The 16,388-nt window shown below is 32.4% G+C and overlaps 2 protein-coding genes and 1 long non-coding RNA gene across 3 annotated transcripts; all 3 read right to left on the bottom strand.

The window, feature by feature from the left end:
* On the bottom strand, positions 5,856 to 6,413 carry LOC18586428. Its single transcript, XR_001929933.1, has 2 exons — positions 6,334 to 6,413; positions 5,856 to 6,231 (listed from the first exon to the last, which is right to left on the bottom strand). It is a non-coding gene; the product is annotated as an uncharacterized LOC18586428 (long non-coding RNA).
* LOC18586429 lies at positions 8,772 to 9,209 on the bottom strand. Its single transcript, XM_018128795.1, has one exon. It carries the CDS (start codon positions 9,207 to 9,209, stop codon positions 8,772 to 8,774), a length of 438 nt encoding a protein of 145 aa, XP_017984284.1.
* Positions 14,205 to 14,749, bottom strand: LOC18586430 (glu S.griseus protease inhibitor). Its single transcript, XM_007009822.2, has 2 exons — positions 14,674 to 14,749; positions 14,205 to 14,578 (listed from the first exon to the last, which is right to left on the bottom strand). The coding sequence occupies exons 1-2, from the start codon at positions 14,693 to 14,695 to the stop codon at positions 14,385 to 14,387; spliced, it is 216 nt and encodes a 71-aa protein (XP_007009884.1). The 5' UTR covers positions 14,696 to 14,749; the 3' UTR covers positions 14,205 to 14,384.

Raw genomic sequence — 16,388 nt, forward strand, 5'->3', positions numbered from 1 at the left:
AAATATTAATAATTGATTATTTAAGTATTAATATTTTATTTATAATTTAATCATTAATATTATAAAATACTACTATTTTATCTATAATTTAAATGTTATTATGATTATTTGTTTTTATTTTATTTTTTAAATATTAATAATTTATAATTGATTTAAAATATTAATAATTGGTAAGTTAATTTATAATTTAAATATTATTATGATTAAAATATTAATACTTTTAATTAATTTTTAAATTTAAAATATTTTATAATATATAATTAATAACTTAACCTTTTTATTATAATAAGATTTATTTTTCTCTGTTTGCATTTTTCATTTTTTGATTTAAATTTCACTTAATAATTTGAAAATTAATATTTTAAAATATTAATTTTTTATTTGTAATTTAAATATATTATTAAAATATGAAAATATTAATAATTTTTTAATTTTAATTAAAATATTAATTTTATAAGTTTAAGTTTGTAATTTTAAAAATAAATAAGGACATTTTAATCCAAAACATTTGAATTTTATTCCCATGGTTGTGGAATAGCTAATACCATGGGGAAAGATGGTATTAGCTATTCCAAGCTTTTACCCAATTTTAAAAAATAGCCATTCCTTTTTGGAATGGCCATTCCTTCCCCACATGCAAACCAAATAAGGAGATAAAATTTTGTAAGGAATAGAGGGGGAAGGGCTTAGCTATTCCCCCAACCAAACGTGACCTAAGGATTACAAAATGACGCGAGATCGATCTTGGATGTACCGTCGCTTAACTTCTGATGGATTCATTAGAGATGAATTTGTAAATGGAGTTAATGAATTCATTCATTTTGGACGTTCTAACACTACATTTATGTGGGAGAATAAAATTAGATGCCCTTGCTCTCGAAATAGTAACAACAAGTTTCTATGTGAGGATAAGGTGACAGAGCACATCCTTAATAAGGGTTTTACTGGTGCTTACACAATTTGGAGTTTACATGGAGAACATAATCTTGGATATGAATTAATATTTATTTGTTATGCTTTACATACTACTACTTCCCATATGCTAATATGCTTTACATGTTATGTAAAATATACGCATTATGATTGAGTTTAGTTGTAAATGAATGCCGGTAAATGAGATGAATCGAGATGTTAGTTTTGTGGAAGTATTCAACCGTACCCATAAATGTTTAAGGGGTCATGGTGATTTCATAGACAATAAGTCTACAACTATTAGTGTACATAAAAAATTGATTGATTTTTACTCCAAAGTTAATAATAAAATTATATACTAATTCTTTTCACTTTTTTATTTGTAGGAAACATATACTACTACATTATCACAGAAGTACGGTGAAGATTCATCGTCATAGCCAGAAGTTGATTTGCATGCTTGGACTAAAGCAATTGGACGGATGACGACTACATGCACTCGCGTGTATGGGTTTGGTTCTTGAAGGCCTGCTACAACTGTACTTAATAATGCAGCAACATCTGAGTCAGTAGCTAGCCCTTGCACCATTACTGACATTAGGTTAGAAGAAAAAGTGAAAAATCTATCAAATGGCATGAGTCAAATGTGTTAGCTAATGATGCAACATTTTGGAGCCATGAATAAATTTATGGCAACTATGAAAGCAATGATGACAAAGAAATGTTCGAAAAAAGGTCAAGTGAGTACTTTAAGTTTAGATTATAACGAGTAAGGTGACATTTCATGATAATAGCCTATTTTTTGAATTTGACTTAGATATTTTTTTAATATGACATACAATAGGACATTTAACTTTTTTTTTACTTGCATATTGTGTGTTTGTAATGATTTTTAATTTTGCCAACTCGACTTTGAATTAAGTATTTTAATTGCGTGTTAATTGTAAGTTGCATAGATTTTTTTTATTAATTTGTAATTATGATAATTTTAATAACAAAATTTACGTTTTTGGAGATTCCTATAGAATTTTTCGTTGTAGAGTGTTTCCAATGAAAAATTTCGTTGGCAATTACCAACAAATTTTTCAATGAAAAATTTCGTTGGAAACTTCGTCGGTAATTTCCAATGGAAACTTTCGTTGAAATTTTTATGTTTTCCAATGGATTCTGTGAAAAATAATATATCAAAATTTAGCTCTTTTTCGATGGATTTATGTATATTTCCAATGAAAATTCCGTCGAAAAAGAGCATTTTCAACGAAAACTTGACTATTTCCTATGAAAAATTCCATTGAAAAAAATCTTTTTTTTAATAGTGTAAGGGATATGATCTCATACATATATAGAAATTGAACTACCACAGATTTGAATGACCTTATCTAGCTATATAGTTTTTCTTGCATAATAATTAGCCACCATCTTTGAACAACTGAAAAACTTGAAGAATAGAATGCCTTATTTTGATATGCATATATATATATAAGTCAGTTTCTCGTTTAGAAATCTTTCTTATCACGAAGAATTATTACGATTAATCATTGAAGCCTTATAATATAAGGTTCATTTTATGAGTTTATAATTTGACTTTTCTTCAATCTAAATCCATTGAAATAAATATTCATGACAATCTGGATGGCTCGAGTTAGTGTTAAAATAAATCTACATATTAATCATCAGTTGGTTGTAAATTTAAAAAGAACTTACTGACAATTTAAAATGAAGTATGAAGGATGTACTACATAGTACGAATTAAGAAGTCAATTAAAATATAGTTGAGATACTCTAGTTATTGGGGCTTAACATTAAAAATTAATTAAAGCTGCTCCCCGATACTATACCAAATATATAAATATCCCCGCAGTTGAAAAGGCAATGTTTTCTCCATTGAAAGTTTGCTATATTAGATTCATGGGAATAAGAAAGCGGGCATCAAAGCATGAAGAATTATATATTATGGAATGAAATGTGTAATTTTCTCATCCATATATTTGATTTGTGAGAGATTTCGATGTTCAAAGATGCTTGAAATGGGCATGACAAAATATGATCATAAAGTGCAAAAGGTTTTAATAGGAGACTATATTAGTATCTTATACCAAATATAAAAGAAATTACAAACTTAATTATACATATGTCAAGAGATACACTAATTTTGATCTTTCTTATTTAATTATAACAAAATGATTAGATATAATAAGTGACTTGCTAGTCATGTATATATATATATATAAGCCCTTTGCTTTTTAACCAATGACGAGAACCTAGCAACGATCCCATCTATAACTAAAAATAATAGTTTTATCGATAAAATTTTTCGTTGATAAAGGTGTTCAGTCTGTCGATAATGTAATTTACTAACAAAAAATTTTATTAGTAATCAATCGAAATTACCTTCATTGGTAATCATTTTTTGTCGATAACAAAAAATTCCATCAATATATTCACTGATGGAATTTCCATCGACAATTCTGTTGGTAATGATTAGTGTAAACACAAAGAGCAGCCCTAGTGCTCAAGAAATTCGGGGTGACAAAATGATCCTTCCAACACAATCACAGCATTGACAATAGGATTCTCTTCTTCTCACTCTATTGCAATATCTTTTTCTACCTTGATTTAATTGTGTTATGGCAATCAGGTAAAAGGGGGTTTTTATATGCTGATTTGTTGGACATTATTGACTTTCCAGGCTTGTGCTAAAAGTTTGAAGTTCTTGGTAATTTAATTGTTCCATAGTTTTCAAACCTGTATTTAGTTATATGATCAGAAACCTATTAGAAGATAGAGATTTGCATGAAATTAAGTTGGTGCATTCTTTGAGCAATTCTCTTGAGGTTTCCTTTCAGATTTTATTCAAAGCCGTTGGATATATATAATCTGCCACTGTTTGTCCATTAAAATTGACTATGCATCTGATTACATCAAAGCTTTTTTGAACAGGTCCCTGTCTTTACTTGCAAATATCGCAATAGGGAAGCTTATCGCTAAGATTGGCTTATGCTTCAAAGGCAAGGTTTTGAATTGAATGACTTACAACTGATCTAGATATCTCTTGGTCCAAGAACCGCAAAGTCAGCCTGTAAATTGTACACTTTCAAAATTAGTCATTGTTTGTCCCTAGGAAGAATGAAGATAAAGTATTTAAATCCCAATTCACATTCAATCCAAATTTTGTAACAAATTATTCGATTTTCTTTTTATAAACATATATCTATTGAGTCAAAAGTGTTTATTCAATTTGAGATAGAGAGGAAATGTAACAGGGAGTGAAATTATCAAGCGTTTTGTGATCTGCAATGGGATTTCATTGCATATCCCATTAATATTAAAGAAAATTATTTCATTTTCTATGTAGACTGGGCAGAAAAAGCAAAGGGTGGGTTTGATGCAGTTAATTTTTATTTTTTTTTGCTTTTCCTGCAGTTAAGATAGGTTTAAGAAGAAATGAAAATTAAATTAAAATAAAAGGAGCTCAGATGTAGCCAATTTCATCCCAAGAATCAGACATAAGTGATAAACCCTAATATCACAAGAGGCACAAGATTCATCGCAGCTCGAACATACACCAGCCAGAAATCGAACCTAGCTCTGTATCGTGGCAAGGTATTGTTCTGTCACTAGACCACTGGTACTTCTACATTAGAGTTCTTCCATATAACAAAATTATCACCCCTGCTATATATCTATAAACAACTAAACAAACACAGAATCTTAATTATCACCTACGCCGCCCACCCCCCTAACTCTGATGAAGAAATTAAATCCCAAAATGCCTTTGTCCAAAAAATTTAAATTGCATTTACATATTTGTATTAGTAATGATTTGCAATTTTGAAGTATTAATCAATAATAATGGGATCAAAAGGTTGCATTCTATTAATTATGTAAAATCACAAACGTTTGGGACAAAGTTGAAGTCTTAGATTTGTTCTATTCTCTCAATTACAATCAATTGGGTCTTTATTTGAATAAAATTTTTAACACCGTAAACTCTTTCTACCAACAAAAATAGAATTGCCATATGACATGAATGTTGTGAAACACGTAGCATTTTTTAGGCATGTGTTAAAATAAAAAAAATTATTATTTTTTTCATTTTTACATGTCTCAAAAATGATAATTTCTTTTGATTTGATGCACATGCTCAAAAAATGTCACGTGAAAATATTTATTTTATATCATTCATAGCATATGATAATTATACCTAGACTGACAAAAAGAGTTAATTGTGTTAAAATTTTCATCAAATAAGAACACAATTGATTGTAAATAATTAATTAAAGACTTAATTGATTATAATTCAATAGAAGCTTACATGATACATTAAATTACATACTAGGACTTATTTTGTGTTTAGCCAAATCATATTCATCTTGTGAGAAAAAAATGACATGATGCGCATTGTACAAATATATATATATATATATATATATATATATATACACATTTAGTAATNATATATATATATATATATATATATATATAACATTTTCCTTTGAAATTAAAAATTCATAATCCACCATGAAGCTTGATTTCTGATTAACCTGATTTCTGATTTCTGATTTTGTATAATATAAGTATTCCAATTTCATGACAAAAGCAAATATATCTTGATCTCACAAGATAAATGTCGTGCTAGTTGACAAAGCAATTTTTTCTCTATGTTCATAAATTACAAATATTCTTTTCAAAGAGTGAGATTCGAATTTTCTTTATCCAAAATCAATGAAAAAACAAAAAAAAATATAAAGCTATAAGGATGTCATTATTTGCATTAATATTCTTCAACATTACAAGAATTAATCCTTCTTGAGAAATTGGTGTTAAGAGGATGTAAGTGGACATTTTGCAAAGAATGGATCCTTTAGGTCCGGCATCATCAGAATTTTGCAGTTCTTCTACCGTAATTCCAAATTCAAGAACATGACAAAATATAAACATAAAATTAATGGAGACCATTCAACATTTTATTTTAAATTCGAAACCAATTACAGACTTACATATAAACAATGATATCAAATACCTTAATTTAGAATATTCTTATTTTAAATTACAACAAGTAGTCTCCATTTACTAAAGAAATTAAAGCAAGTAACTTGCTAGTGAAGCATCAGCCCTTCACAATCTAACCAATGGTCGGAACCCTGGTAACAATCCCATAGGTGTTAACCCAAACTCGAACCCTAGTGCACAAGAAATCCGCTGTAACAAATGATCCTTCCAACACAATCACAGCATTGACATGAGGATTCTCCTTCTCAATTCTTGCTGCTGCATCCTCCCCTTTCTTCCCCACAAGCTCCGGCCATGAACTTTTTCCTACATATATAGTCACATATATAATTTGTTTTAAAGGAAAGGAAATGAAATTATTAGTACAATTACAAAGCATTCTTAGCTTTGAAAGTTGTTAGTATTTACCTTTGCATTCGTCTGAAGCCATCTTTCTTCTTTTCACTCTATTGAACTATTTTTTTCTGCTTTGATCTATTTGTGTTAAGGCAACTAGTTAAGATGGGTATTTATAGATGAGGAGTAGATTAGCCTGTTCCTCATTATTGACCTTTCCAGCAGGCTAATGTTGAAAGTTTGAAGTGTCTTTTTGGGAGGGGATAAATTGTTTGTTGTATTCCAACATCAGCTCTGATGAAGATTAGAATGAAGAAAGTTGGTGCATTCTTCAGCGACTTTTCACACTTCCCCTTCCAAAATTTAATCAATAAACCTAACATATATGAGGTCTCAGCTGCCACTATTTGTCCAATGACATTTTCTATGCACTTCATTACAGCAAAGTATATCTTTGAACAGTTCAAGATCTTAGCTTGTGGATATAGGAATAGGAAGCTTATCCCAAAGATTGGATTACGGTGCAAGATATCTTGAATCATGGCAAGCTATGCAAACAAATATGGCTTACAAGTCATCAGAGTTCCACTTCTATAGTTTTTTTTTTTTGAACATTAAATGACAGTTTGTGAATGAAGTGTATGCTATGAGCACAAATTCTTGAACTGATGAGTTGAGTTTTAGGGGAGGTGGAGAGAGATGTTATGGTAGAGGTAAGGATTTGATGAAGGCAAGCTGAACTGAAAAGAGGAGGCGTGATGATTGAAATGGAAGAGGCCGTGTGAAAACAGGACAGCTTCACTGCTTGGTTCTGTTTTGCAACAATGAAGATTTAAAATTCAATTTGTGTAAGGTGTGAACACACTGAAAGTTATAAACAACTAAACGAACACAGAAATTTTTAAAGCTATATATGCATATATTATATAATTTATAAAGTTAATTCATTTTACTCTTTGATTAATCAGGTTGAAACGAAACTGGTTTTGTCTCATCAAAGAAGTAACCATTTCTATCTGCTTGTCTTGAGTTTATGTGTTGTAGAGTCTAAACCGAATACATTTGTTTTTTTCGCTTATTCTCGGCCAATAGTGAATTGTATTGAGTATCAAAAAATGATACAAGCACTGATCAGAGAGCAGTGATCAGTGAGGGACACGGAGAGAAGGTAAACAGGAAACAGAATGAGGCACCAAGGCCATAGTGTGATCTCTACTTAGCACTAAGATTCCAAAGACCAATAGAAAGGCATAGGCAGTAACAAACCAGTATCATCCACGGGACAGCACTGACAGAGCACAAGCAGTGAAATGCAGTAGCATTCAGAGAGAAGCGAATCCCGACATATGGAAAACCAGACGTTGGTGAGATGCCATTTGACAAGGTCAAGAGCAGTGGATAGTTTCATTGCAGTGATCAGACAAGTTGTGGGCATAGAGAGTGTTGGCATGACATAATAAACCAGCTAAATCAAATTTTGCTCCGCAGAATCAGATTTTTATCTTGTTTTGATTAAACAAGATTTAATTACTTTCCATTAAGGATGAGATCAATTCATATTGGCAATCAATTTGGAAAAGCATAACATCTCGGTGATTTCAACTTGAAAAATATATTCAAGAGTAATCTTCACAATTAGAAGACCAAAAAAAAAAAGAAAGGCAACCTGGATAAAATTAAAAGGCTACATCAAATTGGCATTAAGCTGCATGGGTAGCTCCACAGGTGCCAGATGTTCGAAAGCTAACAATGCATTTACGTCGTCTACATCTTTATCAGTGAAAAGCTCATCCAACTTGCTAATTTCACTTATGTTGCTAATTCCTCATAGCTGATCCAATTTCTTGAAAGACTCATCATCGTTTAATTCCTCATATCCACCCAATAGCTCATCCACATTCGAATCAGTGACAGGTTCAACCGATTTGCTAATTTCATTGTTGTTGCTAATCCCATGTAGTTGATCCAATTCCTTCTAACAGTCACCATCGATTAATGCCTCATATTCACGCAATAATTCATCTACGCTCTTATCAATGACAAGCTCATCCAAGTTGCTAATTTGATCGTTGTTGCTAATCCCCAATAGTTGATCCACCTCATTGAAAGGGTCTTCATCCCGCAACTGATCCATCAAAGAATAACCCTCACCTACTAGGCCATTAGATTCCATTTCTCCAAAACCATTCACTAGAGATTCTGATCCTTCCACCAAAATTGATGACTGACATTCCAGGTTCTCTGACTGCTGCAACCTTCCATCCACGTAATTATCTATCAAAGGATCGCATTGTCCATAATCGGGCAAAGGTAAATTTCCACTGAAAACAGCTTCTTGCATCAAAGCAGATGATGGACATTCTTTGTTTCCAAGAAGCAGATTTCCAAAAAGCTCCTTAACCCAAAAAGCTACACACTCATCTTTCTCTAAACAGGCTATGTCTTTGATCTTGCAGATAACCCATTCTTGAAAATTTTCTCCGGGGAGACGATACTCATGCATCAGCCAGCTAGTTTTGTTGGCATCCTTTGAACTTCGTTTTCGCACCCTTGCACTCATAGAAGTTAAGGGTATTCACGTACCCTATAACATGCTCTCCTTGTTCATCAAGAATAGGTTTCTCACCTGTTGAAGACCTCCAAAATCCACCGACTCCTGCTGCTCGACTGTCAAGAACCCTTCTAGGTCGTTTTCCATTTGCATTCTTTTGAGAAATCTTCTGACGATGGGTGAAGACGAAACGCTGGTTGGGTTTGACGAACGGAAGAAAGCCTTTGTTAACATCAAACAGGGCAGCTGGCTTGATGCAATATAGATCACAAAATTCAATGAGGTAGCTAAGTTCGCCGATCCCTTCACCAGTCATCAACTTGGGCAGAAAAAAGGAAACTATCACCCGATCAGAAGGATTGAACACCACTCCTGGAGCTGGAGGATGGAACATCATTGCTAGGGTCGGAGTTAGAACAAGATTTTCTTGTTTTGGGAAAGAGAATGAAGAGGTTCTTAGCGTCAAAAGGAAGCAGAATGCTTTGTTTTCTGAGAGTGAAGTGAGAAGAAATCTACTTGCTTAATTCTGCTTTTATTTATAGTTAACAAAAGAGACGGTTTAAGCAGAATTCTACTTGCTTAATTCTAGTTGCTTAAAACGCGTTTTTTTTTTTAATTTTAAATTTGAAATTTGGTAGCACTGCTTCTGCTGGTCTCTTGATCAGCTTTGCTATGAAAGTTCCTTGATGGTACAAGAACACTAAAGCAAGGCACCTCACCCTCGCTCCAACCAAGGCCGTCGATAGCACGTTCTCTCCCAGCGGCCACCAGTCCTTGTCTCCCATCACGGTACCTTCCCCCTCTCAATCTCCCCCCAATTTCCGTGTTTCACCCTGTGAGGTTATAATTCCACCCTCCCCTGCATTTCTTGGGTTTTAGCTCCTGAATTTTGGCATGGAAACTCAATTAAATTTCTATTTTATTCTAATTAGCATCAAATGAACTTCTTTTACTAAATTTCAAGGAATTTATTTGGAAATGCTCATAATTTTTCACTTTTAAAGTAAAGGATATGTTTGTTTGAAATTTCAATGTCAGTACATGTGTGATTTCTATGGTTTACTGTGAAACCATGCTCAGAGTTATTCAAGATGGTGATTTGGGTTGGGATGAATGGCATAATTAGCTTTACTTGATCATCTTTTCCATAACTTGTTTAAATTTTTTACTAAAAGATTGTTAAAAGATGAGAATGAGGGGGAGAGTTTGAAGAATTGTTACTAACTGTTTGGGGTAAAGGGTTGAATCCATCATGATAGGAAATGGATGCACTTGATAGTAAAGATGTGATATGAACTTTATGATAAGCATTAAATGGGGTGATTTGGGTTGAATCCATTATGATAGGAAGGGGATGCCTCATGCCTGGTGCCTTGTCTGATGAGAGAAAGTAATGATAACGATTTTTGTTTCGAAACAGACTGTATATCACCAGAATAATTTCTCATGCACTGTTACCAGTCTGTTGTTTTGAGGCCTTGTCCGTTGTTTTGGCTCTTTTTCCCCTTTTAGCGCAGGTTCATCAGGTTCACTTGCAGATAGGAAAGAATTGGTTTCTTTGTCTCTGCAGGACACGGGGGGGATACTGGTGTTCTTGTTGTGAGGGTCAAGACTGACTGCCAATCAGTCTTCCACTCTCCTCTGTTTGTTTTTGGACTCCCTCCAGGGAATGAATGACTTAATTTAAAAAAAAAAAAAGCTTAAATTTTTTCTATATACCATGACCAGAACCCAGCTTTATTTTTTTGTGCCCAAATAAAATGGTGAAGAAATATCATTTTGCTTTACATGAAAGAGATTGGGAAACAACTTATTTCTTTGGAAGGTAAGAGATGTGATGAAATTTTTAGGTTGAGAAAAGATTTGTGGATGGATATAGAACGAAGTGCAATTATATTTCATATGGACATTTTGTTTTTTACTTTGTTGTTTTGAGTTCTGGATTTTAATTTGTTATGATTCTTTTTGGATATTTAATTTTTTTGAAATCCAGTGAGTAATAAAAAGGATAGCTGCTCCACAAAATAAAACTTGATTGCAAATTTAAAAGTTCTAACTAGGAAATACCTATAAAGAGGAATGCCATGATATCTACTTTCTTTCTTTTTTTTAATTTTTGGCCATTTCTAGCTTGGAAATAGCTATTGTTCACATAGATGAATCAAGCATTTGGAACCATATGGTAGAATCATCATGTAGATAAGTCACTTTGATGGTATTTTCTTTCTGAATTTAAAATGTATGGCAAAGTCTCTCATATGCCAGCTATCCACATTGCAAGTCTGGAATCAGTAATCAGCAATATTATGATATCTTTATGCTATCTTATTGTGTGCGTGTATATATATATATATATATCCAAGTTACAAAATATAATGCCATGTTGACAAGGGTAAGGAAGAAAGAAGTATATAAGTTTTGGCTCTATAGAGTGCAAGGCTAGAGGGTCTTTCATCATCTTATTTCATGCTTCTGGCAGTTTGATGTCAAAATCTCTTGCTTCTCTGATGCTGGATTAGTAGGATTGCAAGATATTCTGCCTATGAACTGTCATCTTCATGTTGTCGAAAAATTCCTGATCCAGTATTATGAGGAAACTACCGAGTTTCATGTGACTAGCACAGATACATATCAGATTACACAAGAGTGATACCCAGGACATCATGATAACTAAGTGATGGTGGGAAGAAATTAGAGTTTTGGGAAGTATAACTTGCATCTCATTGATGGAAGCCTTCAAATATCAAATTTCTTTGGGCATTTTGATATAAACCAAACATCAAGGTTACATAAATAACTTTAGTTTTCACAAGTATAACTTGGTTATAAGAGGAATGCCATGGTATTTTGTTTTTAATTATTTGGCCGAACTCCATAGAAAGTCAAAGAGAAGATTACCTAGTGGTTGCTTATTTCCATATACTATGCCCCCCAGAAATTTAAGTGCTGGAACACCCCTAATTTCCATGTCCACTAGGGGTGCTTGGATTAACTTCAAGCTGGATAGTTTTGGATTGTTACGAATCATATCAGGGCATGCATTTGATGTTGAAATATTCAATTAATAATAAATAATTAAAAATATTCGAGTATTTGGTTCGGTAATTGATACATGATCCTTTGTCTAGAAAGTAAAATTTGAATTCCCTTCTCTTAATTAAAAAAAAAAAACAATGAGTAATTACGGGGAAGAGTAAGTTGGAAAGGATGATGAAGATACTAATGTTCCATCTTTCCGTTAATATGTTCTTCCATTCAACATGCTATGAAACATCGATCACCATTTGTCATAATATTATTGAGGGTAAACAGATTATACCTTTCTTTTCACAGCACAGAACTTGCAGTCAGAGGCAGATGGATGAAGAATCTGATTAACAATAAGTCGCCTGACAGGAACATTTTCCTTGTCCAAGAAGGCACGTAGTCTAGATGACTCATTGGCTGCCATCACCTAGGGAAAGGACATAAAACATGAGCAATGAGCTGAGGTTATTCTAGTTGTTGTATTAAGGCAATGAACAGAGGTTCTTTGTGTAGACACAGAGAAAACTTTGGACAGAACTATAATCAACACGTTTACCCATTTCACCTACACGTTTTCTGCTGCAGGTGTTTTATCAAGGTGGCAGGGAGGTTTCCCTTTCTAGGTATCATCATCAACTATGTATGAGTATGACCATTTGAACACAATCTAATTCATCATTTCATATATATATATATATATATATATATATTATAACTATCAGAAATCAAAACATATTTTTTTATAATTTGCACTAAATATATTTGTAATTTTACATATTATTATATTATATTATAGATATTTATATTTTGTATGGTTTTAGGAATAATACTGTATGTTGTTTGAATTTTAATAAATTTCAAATATAATTATATGCTAATTTTGCAATACTTATTATTAAATAAAATATAAATTATATGATTAATAAAATATAACTATAGAATGTGCAGGCAGTGTCAATAGGAGCTCCCTCGAGCATATGTGCCATATATACACCTTCGAATCCTCACTACCACTTGCAATAAATTACAAATCGGATACGTTTTATGACCTTTGTACTTTGACACAAGTGTAGGATCACCTTCTATGCTCCAGAGATGGTTTTCTTGGATTATAAGATTCACCAGTAAGAACTTATTGTCTTTTGATAATGAGAATGAAGTAATCATGTCCACCTCTTCAATAAGTCTCTCAAATTTTCGTTCCCAGTCGAGCAATAGTATAGCAGATTCTCTGAATATGCTTATGATCCTCTTATCATCATCCGTTATGGCCATATCTGAGATTTTAAATTTCCTCTGTCCTTTGCAGCATTCTTCAGAACTGAAATCCCAACGCCTGATACCCTCCTCCTGTCCACAGGTAAGGATTTGGCTATCATCTGGGCTCCATGAAACAGTTAATACTGGTTTCTGATGGCCGCATAGGGTAAGCTTCAGTGACCCTTGCCCTTGACCACTAGTTATATCTTAATCCCATATGTAGTCCATGGGAATTCATTCATTCATTTGGTCTACAAAGGCAACGTGTAAGGGATATGATCTCATATATAGAAATTGAACTACAACGGATTTGAATGACCTTATCTAGCTATATATCTATTTTTGCACGATGATCAGCCGCCATCTTTGAACAACTATGTTGAAAAACTTGAAAAATGGAATGCCTTCTCTTGAGATAAGCCAGTTTCTCACTTTACTGATATAAGCCAATTTCGTAAGTGATATCAACTTGACAGAGCTAGCTAAATTAGCCTCGTGAATTTGGTTGTTAGTTTGACTACTTACTTTTCCATAAATAATAGATATTTTCACATAGTTAAAAATAAAAAAATTCTATTTAGAAATCTTTCTTATCACAAAGAATTATAATGATTAACCATTAAAGCCTATAATATAAAGTCCATTTTTTGGGTTCATAATTTGACTTTTCTTCAATCTAAATCCATTTAAACAAATATTCATGGCAATCTAGATGGTTCGAGTTAGTGTTAACAGATCTTCATATTAATCATCATTTGGTTGTACACTCAAAAAGAACTAATCCAAAATTTAAAAATGAAATATGGAGGTTGTTGTAAACCGTGCGAATTAAAAAATCAATTAAAATATAGTTGGAATACTCTAGTTATCAGGGCTTAACATTAAAAACTAATTAAAGTTGCTTCCTATATTATACCAAATATATAAATATCCGCGCAGCTGACAAGGCAATGTTTTCTCCATTGAAAATTTGCTATATTAGATTCATTAGAATGAGAAAGAATAATTAGATATTATGACGTGTAATTTTTTTATTTATACATTTGCTTTGTGAGAGATTCTGATATTCAAATATACTCAAAATGGACACAACAAAATATAATCATAAAACGAAAAAGGTTTTAATAGGAGACTATTATTAATATCTTATACCAAATTTAAAACAAATTACAGACATATATGTATTTCAAGAGTTACAATAATTTTGAGCTTGCTTATTTAATTATGGCTACATGACTAGGTATAAATAAGTGACTTGCTAGTCAAGTATATAAGCCCTTTGCATTTAACCAATGACGGGAACCCTGGTAACGATCCCATCAGTGTTAACCCAAACACGAACCCTAGTGCACAAGAAATCCGGGGTGACAAATGATCCTTCCGACACAATCACAGCATTGACATTAGGATTCTCCCTCTCAATTGTTGCTGCTGCCTCCTCCCCTTTTGCTCCCAGGAGCTCCGGCCATGAACTTTTCCCTACATATTTAGGCATAGCCACAAGAATTTGTATTAAACAAAAGGAAATTGTTAATCAGCACAAACCATTCCAGGCTCTGGAAGTTGTTATTTACCTTGGCATTCATCTGAAGCCATCTTTCTCTTCTTTTCACTCTATTGCAATATCCTGTTCCTCTATGATTTAACTGTGTTATGGCAATCGGGTAAAAGGGATATTTATAGATGGAAAAGTATATGGTGGTTTGTTGGACATTATTGACTTTCGAGGCTTATGCCAAAAGTTTGACGTTCTTGGCAAATTAATTGTTCCATAGTTCTCAAACCTGCATTTAGCTATATGATCAGAAATCTGTCAGCTGATGAAGATTTACATGAAAGTCTGTGTATTCTTTAAGCAATTCTTCTCACGTTTCCTTTCAGATTTTATTTAAAACCATCGGATATATATATGATCAGCCACTATTTTTTCATTGAAATTTTCTATGCATTTGATTACATCAAAGCTTCTTTGAACAGTTCCATGTCTTTTCTTGCAGATATTGCAATAGCCAATAGGGAAGCTTATCGCCAAGATTGGCTTATGCTGCAAGATATATCTTGAATCAGGGCAAGGTTTTAAAATGAATGGCTTACAACTGATCTAGATCTCTCCTGGTCAAAGTCAGCCTGTAAATATATTGCTTACGTTGAAAATTGTGCATTTTCATTCACATTCAATCCAAATTTCCTAACATAGTTAATTAATTAATATTGTAAGCATTCGGTTTTCATTTTATAAATATATATCTATTGAATCAAAAGTGTATATTTAAGTTGAAATAGATCAGAGGAAATGTAACATGGAGTGAAATTATCAAGTGTTTTGTGATCTTTAATGAGATTTCATTCAGAAACAAAGTCAATGATGAACCATGATAAAGTTGAATCATTTCATTTTCGTCACAGCTTGACCATGAACCAACCGGGAATCAAACCCGGGTCTGTGCCGTGGGAGTGTATACTACTATTCTACCATTAGAGTCCTTCCCACTTCACCTTGACAAAATTATCTCCCACGCAGCCCCAACCCCTAAATCTGGTGAAGGAAAACCCAAAATGCCTCTGTCCCAAAATATTTAAATTACATTTGCATTTTTTTAATAATGATTTGCAATTTTTAAGTTTTAATTACATACAAGGGAGCCAAATCATATTCATCTTGTAAGAGAGAAATGACATGATGCTTCATTTTTTTTTAAAGAGAAAAAACAAGAAATTAAAACTAAATGTAACTTACATCTATATATAAAGTATAAATTAATAACTTTTCTTTGAAAATTAGAAATTCATATCTGTCCATGGCATTCTCTTTCCAGATTCCAATTTCATGGCAAAGTCTTTCCATATGTCTGATCTCTAAATACTATTGCACATCCCAAATCAAAAATCAAGCTTTGATATCTTATAATGCTTTATCCTGATCTCACAAAATAAATGTAGTAGTAGTTGACAAGGTACTTTGTTCTCTATGTTCATATATTACAAATAAATAACAGTTTATGGAATTATATTTGACTCAATAGTTTATACATGAGTTCCCTTCAAAGAATGGGATCTGAATTTCTTTTCTCCAAAAAACCAAAAGAAAGAAAATGCTATTAGATTGTCATTATTTGCAACAATATTCTCTAACATCACAAGAATTAATCCTTCTTGAACAATGGGTGTTAAAAGGATGTAAGAGGACATTTTGCAAAGAATGGACCATTTAGGTCCGGCACCTTCAAAATTTTGCATTTCTTCTCACTTAATTCCAAATTCAAGTGCATGACAAAATATGATCATAAAA

Source organism: Theobroma cacao, chromosome 10 (assembly GCF_000208745.1).
Source record: "Theobroma cacao cultivar B97-61/B2 chromosome 10, Criollo_cocoa_genome_V2, whole genome shotgun sequence".
In the NCBI taxonomy this organism is placed as follows: domain Eukaryota; kingdom Viridiplantae; phylum Streptophyta; class Magnoliopsida; order Malvales; family Malvaceae; genus Theobroma; species Theobroma cacao.

Coding starts and splice junctions, on each gene's coding strand:
- LOC18586429 (XM_018128795.1), bottom strand. CDS start 9,209: ATGATGTTCCATCCTCCAGCTCCAGGAGTGGTGTTCAATCCTTCTGAT.
- LOC18586430 (XM_007009822.2), bottom strand. CDS start 14,695: ATGGCTTCAGATGAATGCCAAG. Junction 14,579..14,673: donor GGCTTCAGATGAATGCCAAG/GTAAATAACAAC, acceptor CTAAATATGTAG/GGAAAAGTTCATGGCCGGAG.